General features: G+C 43.6%; 2 protein-coding genes across 8 annotated transcripts in view; both read left to right on the top strand.

Moving 5' to 3' along the window:
• The window catches only part of ATP13A3 (ATPase 13A3), a 92699-nt gene extending 89055 nt beyond the window's left edge, over positions 1 to 3644 (top strand). For all 7 annotated transcript variants that reach the window (XM_045088730.1, XM_045088734.1, XM_045088735.1 and 4 more), the window contains one exon: positions 188 to 3644. In XM_045088730.1, coding sequence (XP_044944665.1) covers positions 188 to 385 — 198 coding nt within the window. In that variant the 3' untranslated portion in view covers positions 386 to 3644. The remainder of the gene's footprint in view (positions 1 to 187) is intronic.
• Positions 2473 to 9562, top strand: GP5 (glycoprotein V platelet). Its single transcript, XM_045088130.1, is given in 6 exon segments — positions 2473 to 2496; positions 7499 to 7591; positions 7593 to 8331; positions 8334 to 8693; positions 8696 to 8915; positions 8917 to 9562. Coding segments are annotated over 6 exon segments (1680 nt in total). The 3' UTR covers positions 9161 to 9562.
• The last annotated feature ends 14144 nt before the right edge of the window (positions 9563 to 23706 follow it).

Genomic DNA, 23706 nt, shown 5'->3' with positions numbered 1-23706 from the left:
TTAAAAAATATGTTCCTAAATAATTAAAAGCTGACTTTTTTTAACTTGGATTTTTTTTTCATTTATTTGTTGTACTCAGAAGTCTCTTATCTTTATGTCTTGATGTATTATGCTTTAAAAAAAAAATTGTTAAAAACAAGCAGACCTTAATCTATTGGTATGTTCTTTTTTCCCATTATTTTCTTAGGAGTCAGTGGATCGGTGGGGGAAATGCTGCTTGTCCTGGGCCTTGCGCTGTAGAAAGAAGATACCAAAGGCAAAATACATGTATCTGGCTCAGGAGCTCTTGGTTGATCCAGAATGGCCACCAAAACCTCAAACAACAACAGAAGCTAAAGCTTTAGTTAAGGAGAATGGATCATGTCAAATCATCACCATAACATAGCAGTGCATCACTGTTGGTGGTATACTAGTAGCAGGAGAATGTAATTTTAGGACATTCTGATCCTCTGTATCAGAATGGCACCAATTCAATTTATGTCCCTTCTAATACAGTAGCTGAAAGAGAGCTTTTTTTTTTCTTTTTTTAATAAATGGAACAAAACAAAAAGATTGGCCCATCAGTTAAATTAATAATCAGTCTATAAAGTCCTGTATCTTCATTCAGTAACTACATATTATATATACTTCTAGAATTTTCTTGTTGCCCTCAGTGATACTCTTTATATAGGGTACAGAAGAAAGTGGTATTTGGTAGGTTTTTAAATGTTAGATTCTGAGACTTGGTTTATCCATTTAAATTTATTTTCACAACCCCGTTATTAGAAAAAGTCCTCGTTTACATACCGGCCCTAAATTTGTGATTGGTAAATAAAATGGGTGTTAATTAGCCTTCAGTGAAAATAGGTAGAAAGCCCGTTTCATTTGATTCCAAAATTTCTTCCAAAGAATTCTGTATATACATACACCAGTTCCCTTTGATAGCCTAGAAGTTTTATGGTGTTGCTTATAGAACAACTCAGGTAATTTCCATTTATGGTTTTATATTTTCTGTACAAACTGCCTGGGTTTTATTATTCTAATCAGCAAGGTGCTTCACTGCCTTCTTCAGATGTCCCTCAAAGCTATTAAATGGATCTTGTGGTATGTCTGCTGTCACTAGTATAATTTACTTCACTTAAATGTTGTAGAACCATTTTCACTAGGAAAAAAAAAATTTTTTGGCGGTAGATACAAATCTGTCTAATATCTCTTCACATCTTTCCCCCCACCCTCAGGTTTTAGATCATTTTAAATATTTCTATTTTCTTTTATGTTTCTAATTAACAGCATAGGATAATAATACATTGGGTTTTGTTTTGTTTTAGTTTTTGAGTTAGACTTCAACCTCCTAAAATTTTTAAGGGTTGGTACATGTCTCTTCTATAAATAATGAGGCTTAAAAATGAGCGAGTGGTTTTGAGTGACAGCTATTTTTTCAAAGCCCTACGAACTTGGTGCGTTTGTTTTATACCATTAGGTGGCGCCAGAGGACAGAGCTTACCTATTTAAGATTGGATGTTTACAAGGGATACTCTTTGGTTGTAAGAATTTCTGGGAGGAAGAAAAATTGAAATAAAGTTTAAGAATAGACATTCATCGAGCCAAAAGAAATGTGAAAAGTACTTTTCACCTTTCTCTTTTGTCTGGTTATGTTTAAATTTTAAACAAAATTAAAGTAACTTTAAAAATGCCTTTCTAGTTAAGATCCAGCAGTTTGGCAAAGCCCACAGTTATGATAGACAAGGAAACTGATATTGCTATAAAACGGACACTGAACTCTTAAAACTATGTGATGTTGTCCTATGTTCTTCCTTAACTGGTAGCAGGCTTGTGCTTTCCACTTCCAGCTGATCATTATTTTCCTGATAGATATTTACCAGTTTATCAAATGTTAGCCAGAACTATAGAACCACATGGTTCTCTTTTTTTATGCTGCAGAGACCTGAATGATGTTAGGTAACTATAGGAAAATGTAAGTTACACTCAGGATCACTGTTACTGCTATTGCCACTGATGATTCTTACAAAAATATAATCGAAGTTTTCCATCAAAAAGTAGAATAAGATATTAATACACATTAGATAAGAACAATTGTTCCATGAATGATTCTATGAAGCTATGCATCTTAGACCTCTTGAGCTGTGAATTAGCACTGTTTTCTATAGTTACTTATCCTCTTGATCATTTTCTAATTTCCACATTCATTTTCAGTGTGTACAAGCATTATTCTTAAGTGATTTCCCAGAATTGTAAATTTTATTCTTTGATTTAAATACTGAGTCATATAATTAAAGTAATTGCTAAGTAGCAGCTTAAAAATCCAGTTATCGGTTTGTATTTAACATCTTAAAGCGCATGATCGTAAAGAGCTGTATTTTTTACACCCTTCTTTTTTTTAACATTTCGGTTTTATAAGGGTTTTGTATCTCATTTGTCCATACTATTTTCAAAGGAATGAGGTTTTTAGGTAGGTGGAAGAGCATTTGTAGGATGTTGGATTTGAACATAGAGAAGGTGGGTTGTTCAAGTTGCAATTGATGGTTTCCAGAATGTTACTTGAAGAATGTCTGTGAATCCAGGTGTGGGTCCTACTCAGTGCCATCGACAGACTGAGTTCTCTCTCTGTAGGTCACCGTTACATAGTAATTTTGATTCTAAACTTCACATTAAATTATTTGAGTGTATACAGACCGAAATTTAAAAATCTGTACATATCTTATTTTGATGTATTAAAGATTAATAAATATTGCCGATTTAAATTTTATTTATGCACATACTTAAGGACAGAAATGTCCGGGAAAGTAATTGTTAAATAATGATATGTAACTTTTTAACTTTTTAAATAAATAACAAGATTTTTAATGTGTGTCTCCCTCAGGGTTGTTTAAAGTTTTTTTTCTCCCTCAAATATAAATAGTGGTAACTATATGTTTTGTATCTTCTAGCACCAACTGCTGTAAAGCAATGCTGCAAATAATGCTTGAATAAAAGCGGCTAAGCCAACAACAAAAGAAATACTTTTTATATTAATTTTATAATTCTTACATTCGAGAGCTTTCCAAATTGCACTTGGCATTTAAACAGAACTGTTGCAGTCTTAACTGTATGTATTTTGTCTCCCGTGTTTGTGAAGATACTGCACAGTGTCAGAGGCATGGCAAATAACATATCAGTGTTTATGTATTCTGTTCCCCAATGGCTATAGTACAATATCCAGAAAAGAGCAAAATTCAAGCTTTAGAAAACATTCTAAGATCGCACGCATGCAATTTTGACATATCTGAAAATAGGTTTTTGTATATTTATGGTGGGAGGTGGTTGGGAACTTTTGACAAAATGTGGGATGTTAATTTTTGTATAGTCTGTGGGCATTTACACATTTTTAATGTAATAAAATTTGGTAATTATGTGCACATTAAATTAATAAGATAGTTACTTCCTGTTATGATTTGTGAATTCCCTAAGACTTTGGATTTTTTTTAAGTAACTTTATATCAGAAATGATACTGCATCTTTATATTTTTTAAATTGTATTGCTGCTCAAGAATGGTACCCTGATGTCGAAAAGGCATACATTCATAAATGTACATTCACTGTAAATAACCTTATGAAATCTTTTTTTGGATTGAAGCTATTCAAAATAAAAATTTAAATGAATGAAATAATGGTTTTTTTTTTTTCTGTCTCCTTATACATTTGTTCACCTTTTAGCCATACAAATACTGCCCTTTTGGATTTATTTTTCTACTTCATACTTGTGCATTTCCTTTTTTTAACTTTGTATTTTTGTGGGAATAAATACCACATCCCACATAGATACCACATCATGTGTGTGACCATCCCGTGCAAACCCATTCATTAGATATAATGTAGAATCAGATGGTAAGTATAAGGAGGTCTGAGGGAGATTGTAAAATGTTAAGACTACAGGCTTATCTGTTAACAGTTGGGAAGGTCAAATGCAGAGCTAATGTCATGTAACGCATTGTAAGTTTGAAGTGTGGCAGTCATGGGTGCAAAAGGAGCACTCCTAGGAAGGGAGAAACTGGAACTAATTGTCGGTCCTAGAAATCCCTGAGAAGGCATTGTGCCTGGCTGGGCGGTCTTTCTGGGTCTCAGGTCCTACAGGAGGCCTGCCTCCTGCTGTGGCCTATGTGGCTGGCCGTGGTGTGATTGATTGGGCGGTGTGGAAGTTTAGGGTCCCAGGTTCTTCCCATTCACTGTGTTTTGTGTAGCAGAAGTGGCAGGGCCGAGGTTCTGCATGTCTCTCTCTTCCCAGGGTGTCACTGCCAGGTGCTGTGTTTCAAGTATGTATTGCAGGGAAGGATGGAGTAGGAGGAGTTTGGATGAGACAGTTACTGTTCAGAGTTGGAGTTGTGATTGCGCTGTAAGTGCACAGAGATCCCTCCAGTGCACAGAGTCTCCCCTCACCGAGGAGAAAAGCGGGTCTCATTCAGGCAGACAGCTCTGCTTTGGACAGGCCAAACCACAGAGGCCGGGGTGACTTCTACAGAAGTTGCCTCTTAGCGTAACGGATTTTTAACCTGTTACATGGGTCCAAAATTCAAAGGACATGAAAACACAGGAACCACCGACTTCAGTGTTTGAAATACTTCTCAGTACCTCATTCAATTTTTCAGCAAATGGATTCAACAATGTTCCTCTACTGACTGCAACTTCATACCCTTCTGGGCATTCAGAATGTTCTGCTTTTTTCAAAGAATAAACGTTGGAGGTCATTCTGATCGGAGTGCTTTGGGGAAATGGGCCACAGAAGCTTACAAGAGCCTGACATGAAGTCTTACTCTGATTTAAAATCTACACAAATAGAACCATATGTGTATGCTCTGCTGCCCTTGTTTCGTCTGCATTTGCAGCTCAGATTCATTCTTTTTAAAGTCCACAAGCCATCCCAGTGCACAGATGTTTCATAACTTAGATGACTACTTCCCTGTTAGTGGCCACTTAGGATTTTTCTTTATTTTCCTACTACACACAGACCTGCAGTGTTTTTGTGCACAGTTACTTTTAAATAGGTTCCACACCTAACGGTTGAATTCCTGATCCTGAGATCAAGAGTGCTCTACTGACTGAATCCCCAGGTGCCCCATTTTGTGCGCAAATGTTAATGAGCTTAGACATAGGACGTATTTTTAGCAGTGGACCTGCTGGACAAAGGATATATGTATTTTTAATTTGGTTGATACTGCTAAATATTTTCCCCAAAGTTTTTTACAATGTATGATCCACCATTGTAGTATGAGAATGTCTGTTTCATCACACTTAAAATGCTGGATATTTTCAGGCTTTAAACAATACAAGGTTCTATCAGTATGGTGTTGCTGCAGGGATTACCAAATAGCCCAGAAATAGACCCACACGTTCATAAGATATGGACTCATGACTGTACTGACATTGTAGCTCTGAAGGAAGGGGTTTAGTTATATATAAATGGGACTAGGACAGCTGGTTATGTTAATGGAAAAAAATAAACTTGGATTCCACTCAAACACATCATACGCAAATATCAGTTCAATATGGATTAAGGACCTAAAAAGAAAGGACAAAACTATAAAACTCTAAGGTATTATAGGAGAACTTTCTTCTTCTTACTTGGGAAGAGAGGAGGACTTACTTTGATACAAAAAACATAAATTGTAATAGACTGATAACTTGGTCTATATTAAGATTTAGGTCCATCAAAAGACCTCTTGACGTTGAAAAAGGCAAACCACAAACTAGCTGAAGATATTCGACAAAAAAATGACAAAAGGATTAGCATCCAGAATATATAGTTAAAAAAAAAACATTTTGCATATAGGAAAATGGGCAAAAGAACCCAACATCTCTGAGAAAATGAAGTACAAGTAGGCATTAAAAATATGAAAAGATGCTCAAGCTCATGAAGTGGGGAAGAATGAAAACACCACACAGAGACAATGACTTTATATGAATGGAAAAAATTAAATTGAAAAAATCAGTTCCAAGTATGGGCAGAGCTGTGAGGCACAGGAACTGTCATACACTGTAGGGGACATTACATATGGGTACTACTGTGGAAAGCAGCTGGACATTCCTAAGTTAAATTGAATATACGAACACCCTTCAACACTGTGGTGCCATTTTCAAACACACTGGAGAATGTTTTTGGCCTTACGATTCCTCAGAGTGGGAGAAGAGAACTGGAATAGAGAATTGGGGCAATGTGGTGGGGAAAGGAAGATTGGATGGAAGTGTGGCCCATCCAGGAGTATGGTTGCCACAGTGATCCAGCCGTGTCACTAAGCTGTCCTAGCATCACTGTCATAGTGTGCCATTTTATGGAGAAACCGCTCTCTCTTCTGCTCTTACTCAGGGTTGACAGGATTTAAATTACATATGGTTTCTTTTTCAGTTTGAAGCTTTCTGTCATTAAAACCAGAATCTTCCCTCTGAGATAGGGTCCTTCCCATGACTTTTATTCTGGTAAAGTCTTTATCCTCAGGATGCAAGGATACTTCCCTCTTCCTTTGGAAAGTGCTGCACCACAGGCAAAGCCCTGAGTCCTTCAGTTACTTTCCTGTACAGCACCATTTTAAGTAAGGCCAAGGTAACTGAGGGCTTGGATATGGGCATAAATTGTAAAATTTTGTACAAGAAATTATTTGCGTAAAATTACATTTGAGAAATGTTGTTTTGGCAGAATAGTATTATTGTATATATGTCACATGTAATTCAATGCCATGAGTTCATATTTTTTGTTAAGCATCTTAGAAATGATAGTTCCTTTTTGAGACACAGAAATACTGTTCTCAGATTCTAGCTCTGTGACTCGGATTAAGTTACTTACCCTTTCTGTGCCTTAGTTTCATCATCCTTTAACCCGGGATAAGAATAGGGTCTAGCTCATAGGGTTATTGTAAAGATTGAACGAATTAATGTAAATAAAACTCTGAGAATAATGAATGGCATAAAGTGCTAGGTATTCCTGCTTTTCTCGCTGTGGCTAACTGAAGGTGTTCGCTATTTGAGTTACTATTTTTGTAGAATAGGTGCTGTGCACGTAGCACAACTGTGCAAGGAATCGGGTGGTGGTTGCTGTTGTTTTCCCAGACTTTGTGCTGTTACCGTCCTGACTTGGTTATAGCCACTGCTGAGTAAAGGCAGGAAGAGCAGGGTTCTCTTCACCGTGGGGCCTGCTCAGTGATGTCTGTGAGCCTCCATGTAAGAATGATTGTTTTCATTAGTTCTGTGGAAAGATTTTAAAGCACTGGCTTTTTCACTATAGCTGGAAAACGCTTTAATCTCGGGGCTTTCAACCGGGAGTAGAAAATCGGCAGAACCGAAGAATGGGACCTCTGGGGGTGAAGCGAATGTGTTTCCACCACCCAGGAACATCTGCCCTCCTGGGAAAAGAGGGCTACTTAGTTGTGTCTGGGTCACATTCAAAGTTAGTGACAGTCCGGGCGAAAGACTCCTGCCTCTGCACGGTTCCAAGGCTCGAACCCGAGCGCCAGCCCTTGCGTGTCGCCTGCAGACGTCCCGCCGTGGCCTTTGCAGACATGCTGAGGAGCGCCAGCTGTGCGCGGCGCTGGGGCCCCCGCGCGCCCAGCCGTTCCCCTGTCCCCACCCCGGCCTGCAAGTGCGTGTTGCGGGACACCGTGCAGTGCTCTGGGGGCCCCGTGGCCCGCCCCGCCTTGCTTGGCCTGCCCGCCAACCTCACGCATATCCTGCTCTTCCGAATGGGCCCTGGCACCTTGCGGAACGACAGCTTTGGCAGCATGACGGTCATGCAGCGCGTGATACTGACCGACAGCCCCATGGCCTCCACCGCCCCTGGCGCCTTCCACGACCTGATCAAACTTAAAACCCTGCGGCTGTCGCGCAACGGGATCACGCACCTGCCGGCCACGCTGGTGGACAAGGTAGTGCTGCTGGAGCAGCTGTTTCTGGACCGCAACGAACTGAAGGACATCGATCAGAACATGTTTGGGAAACTGGTTGACCTGCCTGAGCTCTTCCTGAACCCAAACCAGCTCGCTGTCCTTCCCGCTCGCCTCCTCAGCCGTCTGGGGAACCTGAGACTGCGGGACGTGTCGGCAAACAATCCGCCCCACTTGCCCCGGGGAATGCTCGCGGCGCAGGCCAGGCGGGAGAAGCTCGCGCTCCACTCGAACCGGCTCGAGGCTCTGGGAACCGGGCTGCTGAGCCCCCTGCGCGCCTCGAAGGAGCTGCCGCTGCACGGGAATCACCTCCGCTCCATCGCCCCCGGAGCCCTCGACACGCTCTGGAACCTTAGCTCCCTGACGCTTTCCAGAAACCGCCTGGAGTTTCTGCCCCCTACCTCCCACCCCCCGTCCACCGCGCTCTTCTTCATTCGCGTGATTTGCCCTTCCTGACCCTGTTCGAGAACCCGCTGGCAGAGCTGCCGGAGGTGCTCTTCAGGGAGCTGGCCGGCTTGCGGGAGCTGTGGCTGAACAGCACGCGGCTGCGCACCCTGCCCGCCGCGGCCCTGCGCCCTCTGAGCGGCCTGCGCGCCTTCGGGGTGACGGTGAGCCCGCGCCTCCGCGCGCTGCCCGAGGACGCCCTCCGGAGGCTGGCGGCGCCGCGGGAGCTCGCGCTGCACCCCAACCGCCTGGCCGCGCTCCCCCGCGCCCTGCTGCGCGGCCTCGACCCGCTGCGCCGCGAGTCGCTGCGCCGCCACCGGCTGCGCGCCCGGCCACGCGCGCTCTTCGGCTCGAGCGGTTCGAGCTCGAGCACAGCCAGCTGGAGACCCTGCCCGTTGACGCGTTCGCGGATCTGCCCCGGCTGGCGGAAATCTGGCTCGGCCACCATCCCTGGCGCTGCGACTGCAGCCTGCCCCCGCGATGCCGCGGCCCCGGACCTCGCGCCAGCCTGCCGCTCTGGGCGCAACGACCCGGAGTGCCCGGACCCCCGCGGCCCGCCTCCCTGCCCTGCCCCAGCCGCCACCCGGCCGGCCTTGGCGCCCGCCGGCTCGGAGCCCGGGGTCCGGGCGCAGCTGGGGGCCCGGGGTCCACGCCCAGACCACAGCCTGTTCTGGGGGCTTTATTTTCTGCTTTTAGCTACCCAGGCCGTCATAACGGGGATCATCGTGTTTGCTGTGGTTAAACTCGGCCGGCTCTTTCGAAGATTAATCAGAGAGAGAGAGAGTCAAAGGGGAAACCTTGCACCTAATTAAAACGGGGCCAGAGTGTTGGCAGAGGTGGCTCTGGGGGAGAATACTGCCGGGCTGCTGCTGTCTTCCTCTCTCTTCTCCCTCCCGTCTGCTTCCCTCCCTCACCCCTTCCCACCTCCTGCTGTCCCTCCTCCTCCCTCCACCCCGCAGAAGGAGTCTTTACACTTCTAAGTTGGGTGCGTTCGCTTGGCCTTTGTGTACCCTTCTGCGCTGTGCCCCAGGGGCCTCGGATTGTGTGTGTGTGTGTGTGTGTGTGTGTGTGTGTGTGTGTGTGTGTGTGTGTTTGGGCTCCTCCAGGTGGAGGAAGGGTGCAGATGAGCCAGCCAACCCCAGGCCGGGGCCTGTCTCCTGCACGGGAGGTCTGGTAAATGTTAATGAAATGAATCAATAAAATGAACTTGTGCGATCCCAGGGACGGTGGCTTTTCCTGGGGGACAGGGTGGATCCTTCTCTTTACTCTAGAAAAGCAGAACTCTTCGGGTGCCTTCCCTTGTCTTGTGTTTTTCTCGCTTTATGTATCTCTGAACTGTGGGCTACTGGGGAGAGTCCTGGCTGGCTTTCCTTCCTGTAGCGCCTGTTTTCAGAGGAGGCCTACTGAGGTGCAGAGCCCAAAGCCTCTCAGCACCCAGGGACGGAAGTGGGAGGAGGGGGAAGTCGCTGGGAGGCCTAAGCCTCCAGGGGGTTGGACCCGCAGAGTAACTGTGTGTGCCTGCCAAGGAGAGCTCTGTCGGCATGTGTGCGTGCTCTCTAAGTTTCTCCTAGCTTCCCCTGTGGGTGAAGTGTGTCATTGTGACACTGAGTTGGTTTCCATTTCCTGGAACTAAATGCCACCTCATTTCAAAGCATTTATGGAGCACCTCTCATGGGCCGGGTGTTCATGAATGTGATGATAAGCTTGGTTTCCGGTTTATTATGGTAGCATCACGTTCTCGGTTAGTCTCCCAGCTGAGAGTTGTAAAGCCTTTGTTGCTTAATCGTGTGTCTGTGCTTGTGAGAAGCACTGGTTTAAACATGGGCTGGAGAGTGGACAGCCATGGTGTCGAATCCCAGCCCCACCACTTATTAACTGCACAGGGCTTTGGGCCAGACCCCTGAATTCTCCAAGCTTTGGTGTCCTCGTCCCTGGAGAGGGACAAAGAGGACCTGCCCTCACAGAGCTTTTGTGAGAGTTCAGGGCAATAAATCATGGGCTGACTCCACCTAGTGCCCTGCATACAGTCAATGCTCAATAAATGTTAGCTCTTATTAAAGAGCAAGCAATTATTCCTGCTGTCATGATTGCAAAAGGAGAGTTCTGAGTTGACTTTTTCTCTGTGCATGGGAAGCTGAGAGCAGACTTTCTCAAATGGGAGATCACATTAAATCAGCTTGTCTTCTCCTGTGGTTGGTCTCAGTCCTGTGTGGTTGGGATCTGTGTGCTCATGGTCCAGAGCAAGGGGTCCTCTGAACGCCAGTCGGATACAGAGCAGGAAGAGCTGGGTTCCTGGCATTTCCACGTGGACTTCTTCCAGGCCAAGTGGGTAAAGCCTTCCCTGAGGCCCAGACAGCCTCAAGTGTTCCCTGCTGTGTACTCGCCTCTCAGGTTTCTAAGCATCTTCCTCCCTGCCAGGTGGTCCACTCACCCTTCACCCTGGAGCCTGGAGTCTGTGTTGATGTGCCCCCTGCACTGTGGGCTCCTGGGCCCTACCTTGTCCTGTTTATTTCTACCTTTCAAGACTTACCTACAGCATAAAACCCAGAATTTTCTTTTTTTATTATTATTAACATGTAATGTATTATTAGCCCCAGGGGTACAGGTCTGTGAATCGCCAGGTTTACACTTCACAGCACTCACCATAGCACATACCCTCCCCAATGTCCATAACCCAACCCCCCTCTCCCTCTTCCTCCCCACCCCCAACCCTCAGTTTGTTTTGTGAGAAAACCCAGACTTTTTGATGAATGTGGACTCTAGTCCTAACCATTGTATTCCTGGGCAAGCTACCTAGCTCTCAAAGCCTGTTTCCTTACCAGGAGAGCGAGGAGGACGCAGGTCCATACTGTTGTCTCTAGGATGAAATGAGATAACCCAAGCCACGTGGTGAAGTCAGTGGCTGAGGGGGAGCAGAGGTGGCTCAACAGACGTTGGCCGTTACGTTGATTAGCTCTCAGAACACAGTGTCCTGACATGCCTCAGTGCCTTTGCATTTGCTCATGCACTCAGTAGCTCTCTGTGGAGCACCTCCTCTGTACCAGGCCCAGCTCTAAGTGCAGAGACAGAGCAAAGCATAGAACAAGTACACCCTTCAGTGGGCCTTACCTTTTGGTGCCCCTTCCAACTAACACATCTCCCAGAAACTCCTGGCCATTCTCTTCAAACACTTGGAAAATTATGGGGTAACAGCTATGGATACCTCAACCCGCTTAATAAAATGCTACTATATTTGCTTCAGTTATTTTTTTAACATGAAGTGTGACAAAGTTGAAAGCCCCTGCCTATCTCTTCTCTGTGCATACTCCTCTGTAGGGAGCTGCTTAATAAATGTGGCATTCCACATTCCTAGTGGTGCTTTTAGACTTCTTTTTTTTAAATTTATTTATTTGTCAGAGAGAGACAGAGAGACAGCACAAGCAGGCAGAGGCAGAGGGAAAAGCAGGCTCCCCATTGAGCAGGGAGCCCAATGCAGGACTCGATCCCAAGACCCTGGGATCATGACCTGAGCCAAAGGCAGCCGCTTAACCAACTGGGCCACCCTGCTGTCCCTGCTTTTAGACTCTTAACTACATAGGTCTACCACCATGAATAGGCTGAAATAATGCTTTGCCAGTTTTTAAATTTTCTACAAATGATGGGACTCTTCATGTAGCATTCTTCAGACTTTTCCCTGGGGAAAAGGGAAAAGTTTATTTATTCTCTACTTTCAAAGTGGGATTCGAACTCACGACTGTGAGATCAAGACCCATATACTCTTCCGACAGCCAGCTGGGCACCCCCGCACATGCTTTTTGAGATCTATCCTTGTGAAGCATTTGGCTCTAGTTCATTTTATTTGATTTATTTATTTATTTTAAAGATTTTATTTATTTATTTGACAGACAGAGATCAGAAGTAGGCAGAGAGGCAGGCAGAGCGAGAGGAGGAAGCAGGCTCCCTGCTGAGCAGAGAGCCAGATGTGGGGCTCGATCCCAGGACCCTGGGATCATGACCTGAGCCGAAGGCAGAGGCTTTAACCCACTGAGCCACCCAGGTGCCCCTCTAGTTCATTTTAATAGCTGCATAATATTCTATTGGATGAATTTTCCACGGCTCATCTGTTCTCTTATTGATGGACATGGATTTCCATTTCTTTTCTTTTTATTCCCCATTATTCCACATCCTCCTCCACTCTCGATGGCATTATAATTTTGAATTTTTGTCAATCTGATAGGTATGAAATTGTATCTCATTGCTTAATCTTAACATTTCCCTGATAACTGTTGAAGTTGAATTTATTTTTAAATGTTTGCATGTTTATTACACTTATTTTTAAATGTTTAAACTTATAATTAAATGTTTAGATTCCTTCTTCTGAAAATTATCTCTCTGTATACACTGACCCATTTATAATGGAGCATTTTGTCTTTTTTAATTACTATTATTGATTTGTAGGAATTCTTTACATATCCTGGGCACTAATCCTCTGTAAATTGTATGCTTTGGAATGATTATTTTTCCGTTTGTGGCTTATTTCACTTTATTTATGCTGTCTTGTGTGGAATGGCAGCTTTAATTTTAATCTAATCAAAATTAGCAATATAATTTTATGGTTTGTGCTTTAAAAAAGAATCTCATTTAAGAAATTCTTTCTATTCAAGGCACCTGTGTGGCTCAGTCGGTTAAGTGTCCCACTCTGGATTTCGACTCAGGTCATGGTCTCAGGGTCACGAGATGGAACCTGGGTCAGGCTGCAGGCTCAGTGTGGAGTCTGCTTCAGATTCTAAAAGAAGAATTATAAGCAGGGAAAACAAAACAAAACAAAAAATGTAAAACTATTTGCAAAATAAAATGAATAGCCATTCATTTTCTGAAGGCCTACTACATAAAAAAGAGTGATTTCAGTGGCCCTATAAAGATTAAGTTCTAGGGGCCCCTCGGTGGCTCAGTTGTTAAGCATCTGCCCTTGGCACAGGTCATGATTCTAGGGTCCTGGGATGGAGCCCTGCATGAGGCTCCCTGCTTGAAGGAAAACCTGCTTCTCCTCCCACTCCCCCTGCTTGTTCTCTCTCTTGCTGTGTATTTCTCTGTCAAATAAATAAAATCTTTAAAAAAACAAAACAGATTCTGTCTCCCTTTACTTCTGTTCCTCTTAGCCCCTCACTTGCAGGCATGCTGTTATCTCTCTCTCAAACAAAATCTTCAAGGGAAAAAAAAATATTCTTCCTACTCTCAAGTCATAGAGGATGTCTCCTCTATTTTCTTTGAAAAGTTGTAAAGTTTTCTTTTTCTTTTTTTTTTTAATTTTTTTTTAAATTTATTTATTTGACAGAGAGAAATCACAAGTAGACAGAGAGGCAGCCAGAGAGAGAGAGAGGGAAGCAGGCTCCCCGCTGAGCAGAGAGCCCGATGCGGGACTCGATCCCAGGACCCTGAGATCATGACCCGAGCCGAAGGCAGTGGACCAATCCACTGAGCCACCCAGGCGCCCTAAAGTTTTATTTTTCACATTTAGGGCTTTAGCCCACATAAAATTTGTTTTTTTTTGTTTGTTTGTTTGTCTGTTTTGGAATTTGTTTTTTATGCAGTGTGATGTAGGGAACCAACTGTATGTTTTACAAACGTGCATGCCACTCTCCCAGACCAATCGTCACCTAGACCAGCCTTTCCGTGCTGGTCTGCAAAGTTCCCTCAGTCACTTTCAGTTTTCCCTATGTGCATGGGTTGGCTTCTGGGTTCTGTAGCTTAAAACACTGGCCTGTTGCTCGAGTCTGAAACTCACGGTCTTCATTACTGTAGCTTTCATAATTCTTGGTGTCGTCACCACCCCACCTCGTTCTTCCTTGGAGAAAATCTCATCCCTCTGCAATTCCATACACACATTAAGGTCAGTGTGGCCAGCTGCACCGAGAAACCTGCTGGAATTCTGACAGGAATTGCAGGGAATTTGTAAACCAATCTGGGGGAGAATTTGCATCCTTTACAATACCTAGCGCAATTATCTGTAAACATGGTAGGCCTTTCTATCCATTTGGGTCTTCTCTAATCTTTCCATGAAGTTTCAGAACTTTTTGCATAAGAATCTGGCATAGATTTTGATAGGTTTTTCCCTAGCTTTCCTTCCCCTTTTGTGAACTGTGGCTGTTGTAGATGTTATCTTTTTAAAAAATTACATTTTCTCATGGTTTATTACCAGTATGTAAAAGTGGGATTTATTTTTATGTAATTATCTCCTATCCAACAATAATTCCAATAATTTGCTTCTTCCCATTAAAACCTTATACCTTTTATTAACTTAGTATTTTAAAAAATCTTACTTGCAGTGGGCAGAACCTCCAGTACAATGTTGAATAGCAATGGTCGCAGGGAACATCCTTAAAAGCATCCTGATAGCGAATGCCTTGAATGCTTCATTGATAAACATGAGCTTTTTAGCTCTACTTCACTGAGTGGTTTTTTTAAATTGTGAGTAGGTGTTCAATTTTTTTTTTTTTTTTTTTTGGCTATTCAGATGCTCGTATAGTATTTCTCCTCCAACGCATTAAAGTGGTGAATAAAATGTATAGATTTTGAAAAATAAATTCATTCTTAAAATCCTATAAAGTTAAACCCAAGCCTAATCACACATTTAAAAAACAGATGTTGGATTCAGTTTGCTAATGTTTTGTTTGGAACTTTTATTATCTGTTCATTAATGAGATTCCCTTGAAAATTTTGACTGATCCTGACAGTATAATTCAAATTATACAGACTCATGAAGTAGGGGACAATTTCTCTGGGAACTGTTTGTAAAAAATGCGATTACATTTTCCTTGAATGTATTCTAGAACTCCTTTCCAACACCAACTTGGCTTGGTTTTATCGTGTGTGTACTAGTTATCTATGGCTGCATTAAAAATAGCCCAAATTCCTTTTTTTAAAAAATTTATTTAAATATTTATTTGACAGAGAGAGAGAGAAAGAGATCACAAGTAGGCAGAGAGGCAGGCAGGGAAGGTTGGGGGGAGGGAAGCAGGCTCCCTGCTAAGCAGAGAGCCCCATGTCAATGATCCCAGCACCCTGAGATCATGAGTCCAAAGGCAGAGGCTTGACCCACTGAACCACCCAGGCGCCCCAATATCCCAAATTCTAGATGCTTCAATTTACTTTCTCACATTTCTGAGGGTCAGAAACCTGGGAGTGGCTTCATTGGGTGGCTGTCGCTCTGGATCTCTCATGGGTTATCTCTGAAGCTTAGCTGGAATTACAGTGGTCTTGACAGGAGCTGGAGGATCTGTTTCTCATGTGGTTGGCAGTCTTCACTGGCCGATGGCAGGATCCTTGCCACATGGCCTTCTTCATCGGGCTGCCGGCGTGTCTCGCGACCTGGCAGCTGGTATCCCTCAGGGCATCCCTCATCCCTTCAGAGAGAGCTATCAGGACAGAAGTCACAATGTCTTTCACAGTTTAGCTTGGGAAGTCACGGTTCCTCCTTTGCACCCTCCTGGTTTACGCCCTGCTTGGAACGGGAGACACCTGTCCAAGGAGCGGGAGTCCTGGGCGCAAGGAGTGCTTGGGGGCGGCCTTGGAACCCGGCTCCTATTGCATGTGTGCCTTTGTGTGGCTTATCTTTAACCACCGAGTTCGTGGCTTCCTTGGGTTAGCGATCTCATCAATCTTCTCTTTCCCACTCTTGTTCCATTATATATATTTTAGGAAATTGTTCTTGTTGTCTCTAAGTTTTCAAAATTGTTATCCCCATATCGTCCACATATTTTTATTTCTGTGTTGCTTTAAAATCTCTCTTGTATCTGTAGTTGTCCCTTTTTTCGTCCTCACTGTTGTTCAGACCCATCTTCTTCTTTCTTGATCCGTCTTGCGCTATTTTTTCTGTTTAATTAGCTTTTACTAAGAGCAAACTGGGCTTCGCGACAACCCTCTATGGTATGATTGTTTTCTGTTGCATTCGCTGGCAGCTTTCTTCTTTACTCTCTTCTGTTTTCTCCGAGTCTTTGTAGTTTTTTCTTCCCTGTGATTTCGTAGGTGGGATTCTTAGCCCAGTAGTTTTCTACCGTTCTCTTCTTCAGGATGGCCGTCTGAACAAGGTACCGCTCTGCCAGCCGCTCCTGTTTTAGGCCGGGGTATTGCTATTCCTCTTTGGTCTCTGTTATCCGCCCATTCTACATTTTCTCATCCCATTACAAGCTTGCCTTTGAACTCGGTTATTTAGAAGTGTGCCTTTCATTCTGATGTTTTCATCCCGATTTTTAGGAAACATTCCTGCATTGACTTCTAACTCAGTCGTGGAATACTTTGTCTCAATTTTTTGTTTTTGTTTTTTAAAGATTTTATTTTTAAGTAATCTTTACACCCAACATGGAGCTCAAACTCACGACCTGAGATCAAGAGTCACACGGTCTACTGACTGAGCCTCCCCTGTGTGATCCCAATTCTTTTAATGTTTTTGAGACTTGTTTTATGGCCTAGTATGTAGGCAATGTTTGTAAATGGCTCTATGTGCTTGAGAAAAAAAAATGCTCTTTTAAATCAGGCTCACGGGTCACCCTGCTGGCAGAGTCGGGAGATCGTGCCACTCTTGATCTCAGGGTCCTGAGTTCAAGCCCCACACTGGGTATACATAGTAACGTAAAAAATAAATAAACTAGTTCAGGTTGTTATACAAACATTAAATAAAGCTTGTTGGGGCAGTGGGGTGGCTCAGTTGGTTAAGTGTCTCCCTTTACCTCAGGTCATAATCTCAGGGTCTTGAGATGGAGCCCCACATCAAGCTCCCTGCTCAGCAGGGAGTCTGCTTCTCTCTCTCCTTCTGCCCTTCCTGCTGCTCATGCTCCCTCTCTCTCAAATAAGTAAATAAATAAAATCTTTTAAAAAATAAACAAAGCTTGGTAATTGTGTTGTTCAAGACTTCTGTATCCTTACTAAGTTTTAGTTTGCTGACCTACAGAAAAAAAGTTTGTGAATTTCTCAAGTTCCTGTTATAATTCTATCAATTGATATATAGTATATAGAAGTATATAGAAGTATTGTATGTATACTTTATATATACACATATATAATACATATATAGCCACATGCATATAATATATTATAGCCACATAGAAATTTAAAATTCCTGGTTAATTTAATATTTTGTAAGGTTATTTATGTAAGTTTTTTTTTAAGGTCCTAAAGCTTTATAGGTCTTTTTAAAAAGTTATTATTCAGTATTAATCTTTATTCCTATAGCATTTTCTTTTAAAATTCTATTTTATGTGGGATTTTTTGTTTATTTGTTTGATTTCATTTGGTTTGGTTTTGTAGCCATACCAGTTTATTTTGCTTTGTCCCTCTATGGTGTCTATTTTTCTATGCTTGATTTTCACCTTTTCTCTTTGGCTTTACTTTAGGTGTGTATTTGTAGGCAGCATACAGGAGGATTTTTCTAAATTTTATCTAGATAACATCTTTCTGTTAATAATTGAAATTGCTCTGTTGACATTTATTTTAGCTTTTCCCTATTGTGTTGTTACTATGGAATTACTCTGTGTTTTCTATTTCTCATTTTTCTGTTTTTGCTTTATTGTCCTTCTCTTTTCACACCCGCTGGTAGATTAATAAATCTGAATTCCTCTCTCTCATATACATATATATACATATATATGTGTGTGTGTCTATAATATATATATATATATATATGGTTTTTTGTTTGTTGTCTGTTGTTCTTTTAGTGATTATTTTTTTTTCCTTTTTTTTGAGATTATTTATTTATTTATTTGACAAAGATCACAAGTAGGCAGAGAGGCAGGCAGAGAGAGAGAGGAGGAAACAGGCTCCCCGCTGAGCAGAGAGCCCCATGTGGGGCTTGATCCCAGGACCCCGGGATCATGACCTGAGCCAAAAGCAGATGCTTAATGGACTGAGCCACCCAGGTGCCCCATCTTTTCTCTTTCCAAACATGCTGTGGATTTTACTGTCTTCACTCCCCAGGGAACACACAACCATCTTCAGTATCTTGTTATTTAACTTTGGGTTTGACTGTTTCAAACTTGGTTAAGGATTTTTCTTTTTTTGTAATTGAACTTAATCTTCTGATTTACTGTACATTTCTGCTCATATGGGTTGGGGTGAACCAAATGAAATTTCTGATATTCAACCATTTTTAACATAAAAAACAACAGTTTCGACTTTAAAGTCCCAGAACCACTTGCATTTTTTCTAAATGTTACGTTTGTACTTAAATTTCACCTTAGGGGCACTTCATTGTGTAACTTCTTATAAAGGGGATACAGAGAATATCCTCTTTTCTCAGTCCTTGCCTAAAAATTTCTTTATTCTTCATTCACACTTGATTGCTAGTTTAGCTAGGTATAGAATTCTGAATTCAAATTATCTTCTTGCCCAAATGTTGTCAGTGAGAATTTGTTATTACTTAGAATTGACTCATTGTTTCTTTTAGAAGACTTATGACCTTCTCATGTCCTTTATTTTATGGTTTCAATATGTTCCACCCATGTGTTGCTCTTTATTTCAGTTTCATTCACATTGCTGAAAACATCCAGGGTTCTCAGGAGAGGGGTATCCTTAAGTTTTGTGAAGTTCTTTTCTATTGCTTTCCTAATTTTTTGTCCTCTCTTTAAATCTTCTTATCTTCTCTTTTTTCTTCTCTTTTCAATCTCTCTCTTATACTTCCTGGAGATTTCTCAAGTCTGTCTTCTCACACTTGAATTAAAATTTTAATTCTTGCAGTTGTATTTTTTCATTTCTGTTATTCTTCTTCTTTAATTTTTCCTTTTTCTAGACTCTTATTCTTTTTTTATGGATGTGGTCTCTTTTGGATTTTTCTTTGGACACTAGAGTTTAAATTTTGCAGCTTTTCAATTTCCCTTTTATTTTCTGAACTATCTCTTTTCTCTGGGATTTGTGGTTGTTGCTGTTGTTTGTTGCTTCCTTCCCTTAAATCCTTGTTTATCAGTTCATATTTTAAAAGTGAGGAAACAGGGTTAGCCGACTTTGAGAACTTTGTACACGTGGACAAGAGTCGTGGGCTGGCAAGCTTCATTTTAGGGCTCTGGGTAGCAAGCTGAGTATTATACTAGGAATCTCTACAAGCAAGAATGTTTGTAGAGGGTTGTTTTCTCCAGGGCCTTGTAATTTCTTTAAATAACTTTTTTGTTTGTTTTCTTAGCGATGGATATAGAGACAACTGTCCCATGTACTGGCTTTCAATTAACTCCCTGGTTTTTACTTCCATAGCTCGTCTCATCTGTCCTGCCCTGTACCTGGTGTAATCAATCTTTAGGCCTCCATATGGCTCTGTGAGAAAAAAGGGCTCTCTCTCTTCACGCTGGTAATTACTTCCTCCTTCTCCTTACCTACCTTCAACTGTTCTGCTCCATAAACTTGCTGAGGTCTCCAATCCACTAATACACCTCTCCCATTCCCTATGATGCTGTGGGTTTATACCATTTCAATACCTTTCCTGCCATCTAAGTAAGATCCAAGGAGGGAGAGAAGACAACTGGGTGTGACTAATTTACCTGTTTAACTGAAAGTCCCATCTATTTCTAGTTTACAAGTTTCTAGCTCTGGAGTTTCTTTGATAGCCCCTGGGCAAAATTGAGTCTCCTTTGTTCTGGGTCCTGGGTTCCTCCTGTACTTTGGGATTTCCCCCAATTCTCCTCATCCTCCACCCCTTCCCCCACCCACTGAGAGTTGTAATTGGCTTCTCTTCCTGGAACCACTGAAGGTTGGACTCTGAATGCATACTGACACTGGGACTGAGCAAGTCTGTTTGGGGAGAAGTCACTCTGGGCTTCCCAGCTTTTAAAAATCACCATTACTCCCAGGGCGTGCCGAAGGCAGGGAGATTCCAGGACTCTCTGTCCAGTAGCTGCACACACCCTCATTAGGCATTTGGAATGTTACAAGATGATTTCATCAAGATCATAAAGAGACAAGCATTAATTGCACTCAGTGTCTGGGTCCAGAGTACCGGGAACCTGAGATGCCTAGGGGAAAAAAACAATGAGCAGCCTCTGCCCCGTGACTCCCTTCCTCCATCCCTTTCGACCTCTCTTGGTGCTTCCTGGCTCTTAGTATCCCAGCACAGATATTGATATTTCCAAGTCCAGCCCTCAGGAGGCTCTGTACTCCAGCTGCTGCCACAGTCAACCAACCTTGATTAAACATTGAATACATGCCCAGCACCATGAAATCAATTCTCCTAGCCCTTACAACTGCCTTGGGAGCTGGGTGTTATTGTCCTACTTTACTGATGAGGAAACTGAGGCCCAGGGTGGGGCAGTAACCTATCTAAGGTTATGACTGACAGGTCTGTCATGTGAGGTCCTCTCCCGGCTTTTGGCCTAGAGCTTTCCCAGATCCCACCCCCAATGCTGCTTCTGGTATGGATGGCTCAACTGCCTAAGCTGGAACTTGTTGACTGGGGGACACAGGAACCAGGGGGACACTCATGTTCATGGTTGTAGGCATTCTGATTCAGGGGTTCTAGTTCCTCTAGCCTAGCAGGGGTCCCTGAGGGCTGAGCATCATTTGTGGGGCTCTTGGCTGGGAAGAAGGAGAAAAGAAGTGGGAAATAGAGAAATACAGATATAGAAGAAAAAAAGAGTTGGGGGGAGAGGTGGTGGAAAGGGGAGGAAACAAGAGGAAGAAGCTGGAAATATTTTTTCCCCCAATATTTCTATTCAGTTTAGTTAACATATATATAACATATATAACATAGACTGTATCGTTAGTTTCAGGGATAGAATTTAGTGATTCATCAGGGGCATTAGATCACGCCCATCCCCCAGTTGCCCCATCCCCCGACCCACCGCCCCTCCAGCCGCCCTCAGTTTGTTCCCCAGAATTAAGAGTTTCTTCTGGTGCTGGAAATCTCAAGTGCAGGCCCTCATTAGCAGCTGCTGCACGCCCGGCCCTGACCCAGCAGGAATGATCAGAGCCCACCAGTGGTGTCTACTTGCGGTGGGAACAGCGGTGAGTTGGGCTCAGATGCAGGTCTCAGCCCTGCCACTGACTCAATTCCCCTCACCAGGGGGTTGCGAGAGTCAGAGAAGGTCATGGATATAAAAATGTGCTGTAAACTAAAGCTCTGTTCAGCACTGAGGGCAGGGTGGTGTCTGTTCCGTTGTCTCACACTCCAAAGCAGCACCCAGAATGGTGCTGCTTGGCGCAGAGGAGGCCCAGGGGCAAAGGATTTCAACAGAGCATGAGCGGACATCAGGGATGCTGGAGGTGTCTTCTCAGCCAGCCTCTCTGTGGCACCATCCTCCCTCCACAGCCCCCAGCCCGGAGGTCCTGGGCCTCCGATGCCCTCCCTCCCCCATCCCGAGGGCGACAGCGGTGACCCCTGGACTGAGGACACCAGAACCCCAGCTTGTCTCCGGCAGAGGGCAGAGAGCTGGGCCTCCTCCCTAGCTCCACATGTTAGCGCTTCTGAGTTTTCATCCCCTCAAGTTCAAGTTCAAATTCAGCCTCAGCTCAGATTCTTTTCAGTTGATTTGTAGCACAGGAGTAGAGGAGGTGGCATCAGTGAAATTCTGCAGACGATCCTGCCTTGGGAATGGTATTGTTCTAATAAGTTATTGGCCTTGGTGACCTGCTCTGAGGCATCTAGGTAGAACAGCCTGTCCAAGGATGAACCTCAGAGAAACTTCTGAATGTAGCAGATCCCTGTGTGCCGTGACCCTCCCATTGCCCAGCACCCCTTTCTGGTCCACCTCCTGGGCACCGTGAGATCTACTAACATTTCCAGTGATGACGAATTCAATTTAAGGATACAATTCCAGTGGATGTACTGGAATACAATTCCAGTGATGACGGTTCAGTTTAAGGAAGGTTCTCTGTTCAAAGTCATCCATAGAAAGAAATGAGCTGCCGTGGAGAGTAGTAAGCCTCTAAACCTTAGTGGCAACCGAGCAGAGGTTGGGTCTTTCCAAAAACAAAAATAAGCAAGCCGTGAAAAAAAGAAAAATACTAGCCATACTTTCTTTTCTCCAGGCCTTGTGCAAGCACCTTCTTCCTGTGAATCCCTTTTGCCTCCTGTGCCAGGGCTCTCCTGCATAAAACACTTGCAGAGCCTAGAAGGATCCATTCAAATGCAATGGGTCTTCCCATGGGCAGAGTTGGTTGTTTCCTGTGCCTGCCAAAGATTTGCTTTGTTCGTTTAATAAAGATTTTATTTATTTACTTTTCAGAGAGAGAGTAACAGGCAGAAGGAAAAACAGGGTCCCTGCTGAGCCAGGAGCCTGACAAGGGTCTCATCCCAGGACCCTGGGACAGTGACCCAAGCCAAAGGCAGACGCTTAACTGACTGAGCCTGCCAGGTGCCCCCTGGGAACGCAGTTTACCTGACAGGGCAAGAAAGGGACTTTGTAGAAATGATTGGGTTACAACCCTTGTGATGGGCTATCATGGGATAACCAGGGGAGCTCAGTGTAATCACACGAGTCCTCCCAAGTGAAAGGAGGAAGCAGGAGGTTAGACAGAGAGAGATTCAAAGAAGCAACAACACTGCTGGCTTTGAACATGGAGAAAGGGCCATCGGCCAAGGAAGGCAGGCAGCTGCAGAAGCTGGGGAATAAGGCTCGTCTCCTAAAGTCCAGAAAGAATCCCGTCCTGCTGACACCTTGATGTTAGCTCAGGGAGACCCACGTGTGGTCTGTGCTCATTTGTTAACTGCAGTAATAAAAAACTAACCTTTCCCATTGTCTCGCCTCCATGATAGCATCTGAAATATTTTGCTGTAATTCCGTGTGGACTGATCTCCCGAACTGGCTCCTTGGGACCAAAGCTAACTACTGAACAGTCTTTCTATCACGGAACTACAGGGCTTGGTGCAGAGTGGGTGTTGAGAGTCAGCTGTCACCTGAATGCATGTCCCCCAGAAGCTGGCCCCTGCAATGGGACCCCACACATTTACTTCAAAGCACACTGTGCAGTTGGGGAGTTTCCCCCTTGTCCCCACTGCCTATACTGAGTTAAATCTTCTTCCTTTCTAGTGTTTGGCAAAATCGGGATTTGCCACACATGTTTAATTATGAGCCACAGGGTGCCCATAGCTCTCTTTCCCCGAGCAAGTGTGGCCTTCCCATGGCCTTCCCATAAACTTCCCAGATCAGGGAGTTTAAAGCACGGAATAACAGAAAGGAGAAGGGGCCTGTGCGTCATGATTGGAGATGCTGGCCTCCAACTTGAATGTCGTGTTCAATCCCGGGGAACCACAGCAGTTGAGCAGAGAGTGTGTAGTAGAAAATACATAGGATGGAGAAGGGTTGGGGGAGGACTGAACCCAGTCCCACGGAAAACGGTTTAGAGAGCCAGTGGTGTTCAGCCCAGAACAGGGAGGACTTGGGGGTGTTGGTCACTGTGTAGATGC

This window comes from Mustela putorius, unplaced genomic scaffold (genome assembly GCF_011764305.1).
Source record: "Mustela putorius furo isolate JIRA1106 unplaced genomic scaffold, ASM1176430v1.1 tig00003834_pilon_pilon_pilon, whole genome shotgun sequence".
Classification (NCBI taxonomy): domain Eukaryota; kingdom Metazoa; phylum Chordata; class Mammalia; order Carnivora; family Mustelidae; genus Mustela; species Mustela putorius.
The sequence above is the reverse complement of the archived record's forward strand: the minus strand, read 5'-3'. Positions and strand labels throughout refer to the sequence as shown.